At 42.2% G+C, this 15,696-nt stretch overlaps 1 protein-coding gene and 1 long non-coding RNA gene across 2 annotated transcripts; one reads left to right on the top strand and one right to left on the bottom strand.

Annotated features, from left to right (window-relative positions):
* Window positions 1-34: 34 nt before the first annotated feature.
* Window positions 35-1,408, bottom strand: LOC136423607 (uncharacterized). Its single transcript, XR_010753764.1, has 3 exons — window positions 1,326-1,408; window positions 563-667; window positions 35-100 (listed from the first exon to the last, which is right to left on the bottom strand). It is a non-coding gene; the product is annotated as an uncharacterized lncRNA (long non-coding RNA).
* Window positions 1,409-6,042: 4,634 nt separating this feature from the next.
* On the top strand, window positions 6,043-14,821 carry LOC136423326 (low-density lipoprotein receptor-related protein 5-like). The gene is made up of 9 exons (XM_066411451.1): window positions 6,043-6,243; window positions 8,336-8,581; window positions 9,003-9,174; window positions 10,033-10,175; window positions 10,772-10,946; window positions 11,537-11,652; window positions 12,646-12,765; window positions 13,759-14,007; window positions 14,778-14,821. The coding sequence occupies exons 1-9, from the start codon at window positions 6,177-6,179 to the stop codon at window positions 14,819-14,821; spliced, it is 1,332 nt and encodes a 443-aa protein (XP_066267548.1). The 5' UTR covers window positions 6,043-6,176.
* Window positions 14,822-15,696: the final 875 nt, after the last annotated feature.

The following is a 15,696-nucleotide window of genomic DNA, read 5'->3' as shown; positions in this document are numbered from 1 at the left end:
CACTAAGTTTCCGATGTGGCCCGGTTGCATAACTATAGGTTGCTTCTTAGTCACATTTCTGGAACACAGTCTCTACACTGACGTCACCCAAAGCCTGGACCTGTTAGAGAAGAACAAAAATCGACTCAATCAAATTATCTCGACATCATAACAACAAAATGGCTGGCGTTTCTACTACAATAACTAAACTAGAGTTCGACGACCTCATACCCTTGCCGAGTAATCTGTATTATTAGAATGTTATTAGCGACTAAAAGTTAGGAAAATTCATTAATCCCTTCTTTACCAGTCCTGTCCCTAAGTCTGCAACTAAAACACCCCTGCATTTCCAACTAAAGCCGCTATATAGAGGACCCGAACTTTTGTCACTAATGCAAGAACAGTATTTAGAATTTTTAAACTAGAAAATTACAATGGATTTTCGTGTGACATTACGTTTTGAAGTGGAATATGGTTCCCAGGCTTCGTGTGGTGTTAGTACTATTTGCAACTGATCTATATGCAATCAAAAGTAAAAAATCTCACGATGCCTGAGAGAAATGACAATACAGTAGGTACTCACGACAGTCAAGTCACCATCGGTTATCTTGTTGGTGATCTCCATTTTCTTCCCTCCCCCAAAGTTCAGCTCCGAGATGACCGCATCACCCACCATTTTGAACTCTCCCTGAGTCAACCAAGAATTAACAGGTTGGTCTTGTGAATAAAAAGACTCTTCTTTACTCAACTAAGTGAATTATCTAACTGACGTTTTAGTGACCATCTGTCACCTTTACCAAGGCAATTCCGACGGGTTCACATTGCACTGCAGCACAGATGTTGCTGTTTATACATGCGTTCCCAAACGCAAAGTATTTACATATACACACGGTTACAGGGAAAGGCATTCACAATGCAGTCCCAAACGTACAAGAGTGTAACGCATACACTACTATCAAGCAATAGATAATGCAATATTTAACTTCTACTGCTCAAGAATGTTGGAGTTCTGTTTGATTTTCGATAAACAGAAAACATCTATATAATCATAAGTTTCAGGGTAACATTATTATCAACAGTCGATTGGTACGCTTTTATATCATTGCAGGGATAAGACTAAGTAGGTGTTGCTGTGAACAAAGTATGTAACACAATCTTCCTTAACCCTATCTAGACCGGGCTTTCTTTAGACTTCCTGGACGGGGGGGGGGGGCGAGTGAGCCCCTCATAACTTCAGAACAGTATGGTGTGTAATCACCAAATTTGCAGAGAGTGATGTATATGTCAAATTTTACAATTCCTAAAACATTGGTACTGTTATGAAGTAATTATTTCATAATACTCACCGTTTGTTCCCCTGACTTGTTCTTGCTCGTGAAAGTTCCGTCTTCGTGGAACGTTATTGTTGAATCTCCCCATGGGGCGTTGGAGTTCTGGTGGGAACATAAATTATAACATCAAACATCGTAACACATACTGTTCCACGGAACACACTTACTGTAAAAGACAAAATATTCGCGGTGGTTTATTTTCGGTGTGACCTCTTCATTGCGAACTTAAAACCACCGTGAACAATGTTTTAGCCCTCGTTTCAACCGGTAACTTAAAACTACAGCGTAAAACTACTCCCTACCGCAAAATAACATCCACGAAGATTATTCCCCTTACAGTAGACGTTGTATCTATAACAATGCAGAATGAGTGCTCATAACGTAAGGTGACCTACATTATATATTAGGGACTGTACGGTATTCATAAGGCGGGCTGGTGCGCTGGAATTCTGGTTCCATGACCCCCCCCCCCCCCCCTCAATATTATTTTCCACTCTCCTCCCCCCACCTCCAAAAATGTTCATGGGCCTCCCCTTACAGGTATGAATGTGGAAATGGTAGAAAAACGCCCCCCAGTTTGTAAAACAACAATACAATGCATGTCAGATATGGACTTGAAATGAGAAGAAGAAAAATTCCAATGCCCGTCCCCGATCCCGATTTTTTTCCAAGGCCCTCCCACTAGGCCTATTCTTTCCGTGGAATCCCCCACCCCACCTAACTAATGCACCACCCCCTCTAGATATCGTATGGTCCCTAATTAAGACAATATGGCGACATAGCTACCAACAAGCTGAATACCTTTTTTCTGAAACAGAAAGATAGATGCGTACCTTCCAAATGGTTCCGTTACCAGTCACCTCTAATTTGGCATTAGCCCATTTTTCCTCCTGTCCAAGATCCATCGCGGAAGCGGGCTTACCCCCGAAAGTGTAGATCTTCTTCAATTGCTCAAAGTCTATCTTGCACGGCTTCCAGGTACCCACGAAGTGCTCCATCGTTTTGACACGACCTGTGAATTGCAACAGGGAATTCATGTTGATATCAGTTCGAGAGTTATCTCATTTGAAAACTTTAGATGAATATTCTTTTGGTTTGATAATTCATAATGATATAACGGAGAGGGGGCACTATAAACACAATTGTTTGATGTAACAGACAGACGGTGATAGGCAATACTGCAGATATAAGATCAGGTATGGCTAATTCTCACTCCTTACCCAATAAGCTGTTTTACGGTTGACCCCCCCCTCCCACATACAGACACACACACACACACACGCGCGCGCACACACACACACACACACACACACACACACACACACATAGACACATCTGCACTGAATCAGAGAGGAACAAATTATGAAAGATGTCAGCTTACTGTAGATGATGTGCCCAGAGAGAATTTGTTCCACGTCTTGTCTGTACCGAATGTGGGAGAGAAGTGACGTGTACTTTATCTGTTAAAACAACGAGCGTGGGTACGTTTCGGCTTCAGCGCAGAAACTAGAAAAACTTTACCAAATAAGGAAATATGTGCTTATTTTCGAACTTTTGAAATTGATGCTTTGTGCATAGTGTGCGGTAATAATTTTTTTTCTGAACAGAAGTATGCTATCAATATATATTGTTACATGAAGAGGACAATCATATTTGGATGTTTCGACAAATCGTCTAAAGTTGGGCTTCCTTGCTTTCACATACCGCACGCTGTGCGCATGCCCAAAACCTTGTCATCTCTGCGCTTAAATAACTGAATTTATTTATCACAATCGTACAGTACATTCTGTAAACGCGCTTCATCAATGTTGTTGATATGTTTCCCAAACAGTTTTCAGTATCATCCAAAAAGGAAATATTTTCATAACGTATTTGTAGTTTTACATTTGTTATTTTCATTTGTCGGTAGATAAGTGCCTGCGAACGATTGTTCGAGTAGATAAGTCGTGTCAAAGGTGAGATGTCGAACCACGTACTTCAACATAAGACAACTTCGGCACAAGTGCTTTTCACAAGCAGCACGGGAGGATTTGAGAGAAAAACCCCATCAGTATGGCAGTACAAACAACACACTTAGTCCATGGGCCAGACCTCAAAATTTTACCTATCAGTACCACCTGAGGTGGCAAAATTTCCTTATGATTTTCAAAAAGTAGGGTGTCTGACATGATAGACGTCGCAGGGTGGTAGATTTGACCCGGCTATCTTCCCTTGAACTTTGACCCCTACACGAACCACGCCTTTTAATATAATTATACAAAGGGGAGTGGCATTCTATTAAATATTAATATTTTCACATGAAACTTTTTTCTTTGGCTGATAGAGAAGAAACCAGGGATTACAGAAATATAAGTTTTATTTAATATTTTAATCCTATGAAGAGTTATAAGTCTTTGAAATATGATTTTTGGGAAAATTTTGGGTAAAAATGTTTATGTCTACTTTTCAAAAGCTGGCATCTACTCATAACACATATTTCACCTTTTCTAACGATTGCACCGTATTTGTTGTATCATTTCCTGCAGTTTAAGCTTTAAATCATGAAAATCCATCCATTCTATCAGGAGTTACAAGTGCTTTTCACAAGCAGCGTGGGAGAATTTGAGAGGAAAACCCTGTCAGTATGGCGCAGCAGAAACTAAACACTGTTAGATAACCTATATGGGCCTAAGTGCCTTTCGTAAGGGGCTGCACATTAGATATTTCCAGCCCAAACTCTTCGTGAACCTTTCCTAGCCTCTTTTGCAGGCCTCCCAGGCGGCGCCGGCGATAATCATTGACCGGGGGCGGGGGGGGGGGGGGTGGGGGCTGATTCGTGCTTTTTAAAGACTTATCTGGGCCAGGGTCTTTTGCTGATGAACCCGTATTGCTCGGAAACAGTATTGCTAGGGAACTCCAGTTTGCCGCCAAACGGGAAGTTCGCACATCCATGCCAAATGGTGATAAGTGCTTTTTGATTGGCATTTTTAGACCTGCAGCAGGCTCTCTAGTGGCGGCAATACTAGTAGTCTCTACCAGACTAATTACGCCGGCTATAGGTAGAATATTTGCCAGGGTTTCACTTGCAGGCTCCTAGGATTGCAGATTTGACCCTCTCTCTGTAGCCGACTCCCTTAGCATACTATTCTTTCTATTTGGCCAAATTCTACTATTTTCCCGGCGATCCGCGGGGCCTGGTACAGGTTAGCATACTAGGGTTTCCAAGCAATACTGGTTCCCAGCAATACGGGTTCCCCCAGCAAACGACCCTGGCCCCGGTTAGTTAAAAAATGGAAATCAGCCCTCCTAAAAAAATATCGCCCGGGAGGCCTGCAAAGGAGGCTAACCCTTTCTTGAAGTAAATATTTATATCACCGTTCCTGGCAACAAATGATTGCAATATGACAACAAGAGTCCGTAAGACACAAACCTCCGTGAAACATTATGGTGTTTGCGGTGTAGCTGAGGTGTTTAATTCCCCTCTTTGACTACCGACGTGCCAAATGTCAGACAAATCTATCAAAATGATACGTGCGAAGAAAAAGACCCGGACAAAAAGTTGTTCAAAGTATGAAAGTCATATCTTATCAAAGAAGGCTATGGTAGCACTTCCTCATAAATTATGTAGATAAGGCCCTGATTTGCATGGTTGATGTCTAATGAATTCGATTTTACTTCACTTCCAAACGTTGCATTAAGGAAATTGCCATCATTTACCACTACCGGATTAGAGTGTTTTCTCATCAATTTCAAGTATGCAAATTAGATCCTCATTTTCACAATTGATATCATGAGTTCAGATGGCTATCTATTAATTGATGAACATTAAAAATCTACTTCTGTTTTCGAGTATACACTAAAAAGAACAGCAATATGCGCAAAAAAATACGCGTTAGGGCCCGTTTACACTCGTGCGTACATATTTAAGTCCGTATTAGTTCCGTATTGACATTTTTGGTGGAAGTAAAATTGAATTAATTTCGTTCGGTTTGATAACCAGGCTGCACAAGGGTGGGTCAAAGTAAAAACAACTTCTTCCCCGCAAACATAACATACCCACCCCCCCTCCCCATAAAAAGTTACACGCAATTCACACGGACTTGAACATACGCACAAGTTTGAACTGCGCTTTAGATTTGAATCGCTAGAGGGTGCATTGACATTGCTCCTTGTAATCATGTCCGCTAGGAGCTTTATTTTACGGTCACAGGTGCGTGACAGAACCTGTGCCTCTCCGACTTGTTGACATGGGCAGATGAGATATGGTACGCGCTCAAGAATTCACCTGTGTGCTTCGGGTCACGCAACGTCAACCAATAACACTACAGGAGTTTCAAACCACCCCCTACTGCTCTGATAGCCTCCAATGCAGGCTTTTGGGGCGTTTATTTTGGGGAGCGCTGATTCGAGATTTTACACATATCGGGCCAGGTTCTTTTGCTGGAGAAATTGTATCTGACGCCCACAGAAAGCCTGCTATGTTTCGGCATCTAGTAAGCACCTTTAAAAACACTTATGACCATTTAGCACGAAATTTGAAATGCGAGCTTCTTGCGGGTACATTAAATGGCATTTATTCAAAACATTCGTAATCATTATTGCCTTTTTTTGATACCAAAATATTGCAGGCTTTTTGAGATGTCAGATTTATCTAGTAAAAGAACCTGGCCCCGTCATATGTTGAAAATCGCGAGTCATCACGTCATCCAACATAAACGCCGGCGCCGCCAAAAAAGCCTACAAGAGAGGCTATCGCTGCAACGGTGAGTTGGGTACACGTACCGCGCAGGGATCTCACAGTGATAGACGGTAAACAAAGACGGTCTAGGATTGTTTAAGAGCCAAACTTGCCCTAAGTTTCCGCATTTTCTATCAAGCTACGCTGGAATGGAAGGCAAAGCTAGCTCCAGGTGTGGATTGTGTACGGCGTGCCTTTGTTTTCTTCTGCTACAAGGTGAGTTCCGATAGAATGCAAGGGTGAATCTATGGCGCAGTTCTTCTTGTAAGGAAGTAAATTCCTTATAAAATTGCATCCATGACGCTTGTTAGTCTGTCACAAAGCGCGTCTTCGACAGCACTCTGTTTGACAACTTTATCAAAATGATATGCATTCCTTCGACAAAAATAAACGCGTTGGACTAATTTTGACGCTTATTTGAAAACTCTAACCTATTTTCCCACAGTAGTGTAGTCATACTTTGAATATCTAATAGTCTGTATATCTTCACCAAGTGTTAAAAAAGACCGGAGTCTTTACCAACAACACATGGCCAAGATTACATTCTAAAGTAGAAGAATTCAGCTAACCTCAAACTACAAGTACCTCAATTTTCCCTTTATTGGGTAAGACAGGAATGTAGCTTTTTTCGTTCCGCATGGTTGAATGGGTTGCGAAACAATTAATAAGATATATACTCTCGCATAAAACATATCGGTGATCCTTTATTGTTCTATAAAACTTCTCAGAATGGAGACGAAACTTACCGCAGAATGCACTGCGGGTGTATGAAGAGAAATATGTCTTGCTGTGTTCTGACATGGAAATAAAACTCTACTAAACTTTCCTTAAACAGTGGGTGCTCGTACGTCTGTTTCTATTTGTGTGTGTACCCGAGATGTGCGGCGTGCATGTTTGTATGTAGGTGTGTGTGTGTGTGTGTGTGTGTGTGTGTGTGTGTGTGAGTATGTGTGTGTGTGTGTGTGTGTGTGTGAGTATGTGTGTGTGTGTGTGTGTGTGAGTATGTGTGTGTGTGTGTGTGTGTGTGTGTGTGTGTGTGTGTGTGTGTGTGTGTGTGTGTGTGTGATCGTGTACCAATATATAGTCGCAGAAACATTCTATTTGATATAAGACGTTGCTTTTCTTTTACCTTGACATTAAAAGGCAAGCGGGGATGGATTGAATTTTGTTTACAATATAACGCAAACAAACCGTGCACCTTATCTGAAAAAGTAAACACTTGAAAAGTCACGTACTTTGGAACACCTATGGGCGCAGTACTGTAACCACTAGACCCTCTCTCACGCTATAGCGGGCAATGGCAGTTTTAGTGTACAGTAAATTTACTTCAACTATTGTAGGCTTTGTGGTTGCACGGAGACTCGACGTGTAGAGTACGAATTGACCTCGACCTTTAACTAGTATAGATGTTGTTATATATATACATTTATGTCATACATGGACCGCGAAAATGTTCGATACGGGTGTCCCGGACCGTGTGATAATTTTCCGTATCACACAGGGTTCTAAGTTGTATCACACAGGCTTCCATAGAATGTCTAGAATGCAATTCCAGTGCGCCGGTTGCGCCGCCGTCAAAAATTCAAATACCGGATTCGGAGGTTGGAATCAATGTTGTTACATTTTTTTGTTCGAGGACACAAAACTCCCTGAACTTCTGGTGCATTCCGCATTGAAATGTGTGTTTTCTCGGGGAGTATGACATAAATAAAATACAACACGGGGTATTCCGTGTCACCCGCGGTACCAGTCCGACCGCGGGTAGGATCGCCCGACGGCCATATATATCATGCAATTGTTTTAATATACTTAGAATATTGTCATTGATTGTTATTTTGCCCATGTCAAAACCTCAATTCCATATGTAACATACTGTCTTTGCAGCAGGGCTTACCTTTTGTAATAGCCACAGGCTAGTTGGGCAGCCTTAGTTATGCGTCTTGAACAACCGAACCAATAAATCAAGTTAAAGTTCTTCCCGCACCGATGGTGCATAAGGCGGCGCCCATCTCCGTTTCGGCAGCACTTGGGCCACACAACTTTGTGCAAGTCACTACAGCAGGGGGCTAGTCCACTGGCAGTGATGTGTGTTTAACTACCATACTCTCTCCTCAAAGGCTGAGTGCTAAGCGGAGAAAGCAGTATGTACCATTTTAAGAGTCTTTGATATGGTCTCGGCCAGGGTTCGAACTCACGACCTACCGAATGCAAGGCGAACACTCTACCCACCAGGCCATTGCACCGGTTGCACTAATGAATAAATACAAAGAAATTAATTTCTATCCCTGTTTCTTTTTTCACACATCAGTTGGTGGTGCAGATTCGGAGAGTTTCTTTCTAGTCGCCGACAGGTTGCTGAAAGCAATTTATCAAGTTGACGTCACATCCGGTAACAAGGTTTCGCTTCCGCTTGGAGAACTTCCGGATCCATCCGGCCTTGACTATGATCACGTGACGGATCACGTATACTGGTCGGACGTATCAGAGGGTAAAATCATGCGAGCCTATCGAAATGGGACCAACATGGAGATTGTAGCTGAAAATGGCGTCATCTGTGAGTATTGATTTTAATTTATTGATGTGAATATTCAACAATAGAACTCTTGCCAATATCGGCGGCCATTTTGAAATTCCCGGGACCCTGCACCAAAACTAGTCTGCAGTTATTGCTCCCAACTTAGAAGCCTTTTGGTGTTAATTTTTTCATTTGAATATTTAACAATACGACTAGTACTGTTCCCAATTATGGCGGCCATTTTGAATTTCCTTGGACCTTGCACCAAAACGAGGCTGCACTTGGTGTTCCCTACTTTAAGCCTGCATTCAGTACAGGTATATCACGTTTGATAGCAAGTTTCGCCTCTAAAAGTGAAATACTGCGGTGTGTGTGCTTACGTCTTTGCTAAATAAAAAACCTTTGAAGACGTAAATGTACTTGAAAAAATTCTGAAAGTCAATCTTTGTGTTTCACCCAGCTCCAACAGATGTTGCACTTGACTTTGCGGGAAGGAACGTCTACTGGACGGACAGCGGATCATACGTCATCCGAGTTGCCCGGATGGACGGTGAATACTCCAGGGTCATCGTCCAAGAGGACGAACCGATAACTGCCCAGCCACAGGGAATAGCTTTGGATCCTGAAAACGGGTAAGGCATATTTTATAAAGCTATCTAAAAGTGGGTTCTGAAAACCTTCCTGTACCTACACATTTAAGTACTAATAACTGTGTGTCAGTTAATTACTACTTATGATGTGTCATACTTGACAACAATCTTTTGATTGTCAATAATCAGTACACATTTTATTTTTACTTACCTTTCAAATGAACTAAAGCTGTAGTTCGGGATTAATCTGTAAGGGGTGTACACAAATTGCGAAATGGAACGAAATGGAACGAAATATAGACGTGGGGCGAATGTTAATTAGGTATCTCACCAGACGTGCGACACGTTGGCGACCTCACTGCAACTGAGCGATTAGACAATGCCATCAACTAGTTTCATTGAAAAAAACAAAGTTTAACAATCTCTTGTGTTTTGTTGTCTTTTCAGTGATACTTGTATATTATCATTATTTTGCGTAATATTTACATTATACAGTCAAGGGTAACACAAATCCAGCTTAGGTCACAGCGAGGTCGCAAACGTGCCGCAAGTCCATTACGGTTATCGCTTTAAGCCCCTTTCACACTTGTGCGTATATACAAGTTCGCATGAGTTGCGTATTTACATGTTTTGGTCTAGATTAAGTTTGCAGCCCAAGAAGTAATTTCTTTGATTCGATAACTAGGCTGCACAACGGTTGGTCAACGCAGAAAATAACTTCTTCACCGCAAACTTTGCTTAAACCTAAAAAATGTTAATGCGCAACCCATGCGCACTTGAATATACGCACACGTGTGACAAGGCCCTAAGATATGAACAGTGAACACGGCATTACTTGTGACTAGAGCTATTCATATGTCCTTCTAACGTAATCGTTTTTTTTTTTTTTTTTTTCTCCAGCTACATGTACTGGACGTCCGCTGGGACTCCCGGGCATGAAGATGAAGCTAAGATAGAGCGGGCTGGGATGGACGGGAGCGGCAGAGAAACACTAGTCAACACGGAACTGAAGTCCCCGAGAGGGATAGCCATTGACGTTCAAGGTATTCAAAGTCAAGTTTTATAATAACTATACAACTTATTGATTGTGTGTGAGCTGTGTGGGGGCGTATATGCGTGTGTGTGTATGGGGGGGGGGGGGTGTATGTGCGTGTGGGGGATTGCGTATGTGTGTGGGGGAGTGTATGTGTGTGTGTGTGCGTCTGTGGTGTGTGTGTGTGTGTGTGTGTATGTGTGTGTGTGTTATTAAACTACAGTTTTATAATACTACACAACTTATACACAACTTTATGCATCACATTAAATTTTACATAAACCTATGAATATAATGCTCTTGTTATGTTGTGTGGTCCCCATATTTGTTGTACATGTATCAGTCTGAAGACTCAGAAATGATACCAACAGCTGAACTTTATTTCCGATAGTCATGCCATGTGAGGCGGAGTAATACAATCTTAATTAGGGTGATTCAATCAATGTGACCGATGAGAAAGTAGAGCGGACGATATTAACTTCTATCTTGAATATGCAGCACAAGTGTAGTATCAATTTGAGTATTCTGTTTAAAGAACATTTTCTTGTGAAATAGGTAAGGGTGATCGACATATTTGTACATATCAAATATGGAATGCTTACACAGGACAGAGGCTGTATTGGTGCGATGGTGAATTCCACCAGATAATGAGTTCGGATCTACAAGGGGACAATGCCACGCGTGTGTTCAGACCAACAAACCAACAGCTGTACTTCTTCGGCATCGTGCTGGATGATTCGTACATGTACTGGACGGCATGGGCACTTGACCACATACTGAGGTACGTATCAGTAGCAAACCAAAGCTAGCAGACTTCATCCCCTTACCCATATAGCTTTTCAACCCTTCCAGTCATACAGATAAAAATGACAGAATTGATGATGCGTGGTATTACTACAGCGTGTATTTTTGGGAATAAGAAACACGGACACACACACACACACACACACACACCACACACACAAACATACCCCCCCCACACACACACACGCACGCACGCATGCACACACACACACACACACAAACATACCCCCCCCCCCCCCCACACACACAGACACACACACACACACACGCACACACAAACATACCCCCCACACACACACACGCACAGACACACACACACACACCAGCACACACACACACACACACGTACACACAAACACACGCATATACGCCCCCCAAAACACGCACACACAGCTCACGCACAATGTAAGAAATAACGTTATAGAATAATCAAAAAGACATTTACTTTTAATGTACTGTGCTATAGCACGCACATACATAATACACCCATAGCAATGTTACTTTCTACCAATACTCTCAAAGGTTAGACAAGCATAATCACGAGGTTCTAAATCTTGTTTCTTGTAGGACTCCCAAGGCGCCGTCAGGACAGATAACGTTACATCCTATCGGCAGTGGCTTCCGGCAGATGATGGACTTGCACTTTCACAACGCAAGTGCTGTGGCACCAGCTATTTCCAATGGTAATTGCGATTATAGATATATCTTAACGACACTGAAAGGTTGCAAACCGAACATTAGACGCCTTCTTCTTACAATTGTTTCTTTGTTTTACAATGTTATGACCATGTTATTCCCCCTACTCATTGCTATGTGTGCTAAGACAGCTTTGTAGTCTAATCATTATTACAGGTATATAATATAGTAGCGATATAAGGTCAATTTCAAATATCGTTTGCGAAACTGACAAAACAGAACACGACCACGACGTATATCGTTAAGGTAAAGGTAAAGCAGTCATGCATCCTCAATTGAGGTGAAGCATAATGCTTTTTCAAGCAGCTTTTGGTAGTGCAATGAGGCTTCACCACAGCTCGCTTTTTTTACCAAGCACACCGGGTCACCCCTACTCTTCTCGATACTAGTAAGTGTGTTGGTTTCTTCTACGTGTAGAGGTTTGACACTTGAGGCTAATGCCTGAAGCTCAGTCAAACACGTGGCCGCGGGCTTTACGTCACAATCGGAAATGACGAATGCAATCTCTTACAACATGTCCAAGCTGGAGTCGACCCCTAGGATCGAACTCGGGCCCTAGGATCCACGGAATTTGATCCAGAGGGCGAAACAGCGGGGTTGCGTTGCCGCTTGCGCCACTTAGCCTCCTTCGCAGACTTCCTATATCGGCGGCGTATATATTGGGGGGGGGGGGGGGGCAAGGTTCTCTAATGCCGGCAAGGGAGTTGTGTAGCCAAGGGAGTTACATGTGAAGCCGGCTACACAACTCCCATGGCTACACAACTCCCTTGCCGGCATTAGAGAACCTTGCCCCCCCCCCCCCCCAATACCCACCACCCCCACCCCCAAATATATACCCCGCCGTTATAGGAAGTCTGCGAAGGAGGCTAGCGCCACGGGTGTCCCCATTCACCCGAAGCTGTTTAAAGTAAACTGCAGAAAAACAATGACGAAAGCGTTAAATGTGTTAACATTACATCATATGTTTTACCGTTGCTCAGCGTGCACGTCATCTAACGGCGACTGTCATCACCTGTGTCTGGCCCGGCCAGGGGGTAGGACGTGTGCGTGTGATGATGACTGGGAACTGCAGCAGGACGGGACCACCTGTCATCTCAGAGGTACAGTGTCCTTCACTTTTCCCTAATCTCCAAGCAGATTTAACGGTTGCAAAGACCGTATCCAACTGGCAAAATCCTTGCAATAAAAACTCATTTTGCCAGTTGGATACGGTCTTTGCAACCGGCCGTTAGATCTGCTTGGAGATTAACATTTCCCAAGGTCTTATTGTTTTTCACATTAAGCCATATTAATTTGATTATATGGATTACGTTATCTGGGAACCCCAAAACTGATGCGAGCGTGCGAATGAAAAAAAAAAGATTGGCAAAAAAAATTGCTTTCATTATGTAATCTATGCGGACAGGAGGGATAAACAAACTGAACACAAGAAGTATGATATACCGAAAAATATAGGTTCTTCATTTTCGTTATTTCAAAACATCTTCTTTGACTTTCGTCGTTTCGAATTGATTTTGACATTCTACGACAGTAATATATGTTTTCCGAAATATTTTTGGCAATTTACAGCATGTAATGTTATTTTTCTCATTTTGCAGCTGCTTTGCTCAATTTCGTATGTTTTAAAACTTTTTTTTAACGACAAAAATTGATGCGCGCGCGGATGTTTGCCGGTGCAACAGACACTCATGCATAGACTAGAATCTTTTGTAACGCGATAGAAACGTTGGCTTGTATGAAAAATACAGTAACTGTTGAATTGGCCACTAGTCATTACAGGTTTGCGTAGCAAAACCTTTGTTGGATCCGTTGGCATATGTGGTGGCCGCCATTTTGAATTTGTGACGTGAAAGGGTCGCCATACCATTTTATTGGAGGGGTGTTTTGTTTTGGAGTTGCTAGCCTTCTCTCTCTTTTTAACAAAACGGCACACAACTATCACACATTCAACTGAAATAAAAAGAAAAATTCAATACCAATTCATATTTATAAAAAGACCCTGTAATCGCTAAAGTAGCATAGCAAACCTGAAGTATATGTAGCACAAATACTTAACTCTAGTTTTTTCCTTGTATTTGTCTTTTTTTCTTCAGATGTGCCCACACCAATGTCAGATTTCCTCTTGGTTGCTGACAGCCAGCTAGACGCCATCTTTCAAGTCAACATCACTTCCGGGGCAAAGGTCAACCTCCCTCTGGGACACCTGGTACATCCGGGTGCCCTTGACTACGACCCTGGTACCGATTACGTCTACTGGACTGACGCTCTACACAAGAGGATATCGCGGGCACATAGAGACGGATCCGGGGGAGTAGAAGACGTTGTAACCATTAATATCATATGTAAGTTGTGACACATGTTTGACGTAGTAAAGCTTTCTTCTCGTTATGCTTTAATACTAATGATTGATCATAAATTTTGACTTACTTACCAAGCCATTGTGGATACATTGCTAATGACAAATTTACAGTCAGTAGTTTGAACCTTTGTTTATTCATGATAAGCTCAAATCGGCACGCAGGCCGCTTTTCATTGAGGTCATGAGGGAAGAGGTAAGGGTCAGATACAATATAACAGAGATACAGTCATCTGAGTCCTAATATCAACGTATCAACATATATCATTACATATTTATGGCACAACAAAATACAATTTCTACAACATACAACATTAAGTAGGACGAAAGCTGCTTCATGGTCCGTGTCCGTTCGATAAGTTCATTTCCGTTACTTCAAGAGTCTCTTAAGTTAAAGGAAGTCAGATTCGGAGCCGTACGTGTGTCTGGCGGTAGGCTGTTCCAGACATTTGGTCCGCGGTAGGCTACCGATCTTCTGAAGATCTCTCGCTTGGGTTTGGGGACAACCAGCTGACTGCTTGTGCTTTGTCTGGTTGTACGTGTACTCTGGTCTCTGCAGTACACAAACATCTGGCGCATGTAGGGTGGCAGTTTGTTGTTTAGGGCTTTGTAGGTTTGTACGGCATTGTAGTACTGGAGTGTTGTTTTAATGTCTTTCCAGCTCAGCCGAGGGAGCACTTCGGTTGATGGTGTCCTGTGTGGGGCCTTTAGTATCAGTTTTCCAGCCCGATTCTGCATACTTTGAATTTTCTGTAGATCCTGGTCGGGGGAAGCTTCCCATGCTGTGCGAGCGTATGTGATGTGTCAGTGAGGTAGGAAGATGGCATTATACAGGGTACAGAGTGCTGAGGTTGAGATGAAAGGGTTTACCTGTTTCATCATGAGTAATGACCGCCTCAGTTTTCCTAGTACATCCTTTACCTGGTCTTTCCACTTGAGCTGACGATCGATAACAACACCAAGGTACGTGTATTTGTCGCATGCTTTTAGGTTGACGCCGTTGACAGCCAAGTTTGGAATGTTGCAGCTTGCCAGTCTTCTGTTTGTACCAATGAGCATACTTTTATTGTACGAGGGCGAGTCAAAAGTACTGCAATTTGTTTTATATCAGGCAAGTTATTTTTTCATTAGATGAGTTTAAATTTTGCAAAAGTCAGAAGCAAAGAGCTTTACAATTTGAACTGTGGGAATTCCGGAAATGACAATTGGGACGTTATCTATAGAGACATGTATAACTATGCAGGTATAGTTTCAGCTTCCTGCGTTAATTGTACTGGGTCAGATCTAGAGGAACTGATTTCCTGTCGTACTTCATGGTGAAATGGTGTGGTCTTATTGAAATCAACTCAGTCACTCGTGAAAATGTATGAACAATGAATTGTAATATCTCAGTCTCAAGACAATATATGCCTTTCCCTTTGTGCCAAATCTCAACTCATTTGTTGAAATAATGAGCCTGCTATAAATGAAAATTAAATTGATTATTGACTCACCCTAGCCTCGAATTCAAACCTATTTGTTTCCTAGTATATGATTGATATCAGAATCAGAATGTCACTTCGGGACACTGTAAGTCAAAATATATCATTACTTATAATGACATATGTGTTATAATTCCAAAATATTCTTTCTTTCAGCTCCATGGGGCTTGGCTCTTGATTTGGTCGGAAGGAAC

This window comes from Branchiostoma lanceolatum, chromosome 17 (genome assembly GCF_035083965.1).
Source record: "Branchiostoma lanceolatum isolate klBraLanc5 chromosome 17, klBraLanc5.hap2, whole genome shotgun sequence".
Classification (NCBI taxonomy): domain Eukaryota; kingdom Metazoa; phylum Chordata; class Leptocardii; order Amphioxiformes; family Branchiostomatidae; genus Branchiostoma; species Branchiostoma lanceolatum.
Note: the sequence above shows the minus strand (reverse complement) of the source record. Positions and strands in the feature narration are given on the sequence as shown.

Excerpts from the sequence above, each read along its gene's own strand:
- LOC136423326 (XM_066411451.1), top strand. The coding sequence starts at position 6,177 with ATGGAAGGCAAAGCTAGCTCCAGGTGTGGATTGTGTACGGCGTGCCTT. Across the intron at positions 8,582-9,002 it reads AGCTGAAAATGGCGTCATCT|CTCCAACAGATGTTGCACTT; the intron begins GTGAGTATTGAT and ends TGTTTCACCCAG. Across the intron at positions 9,175-10,032 it reads GCTTTGGATCCTGAAAACGG|CTACATGTACTGGACGTCCG; the intron begins GTAAGGCATATT and ends TTTTTTCTCCAG.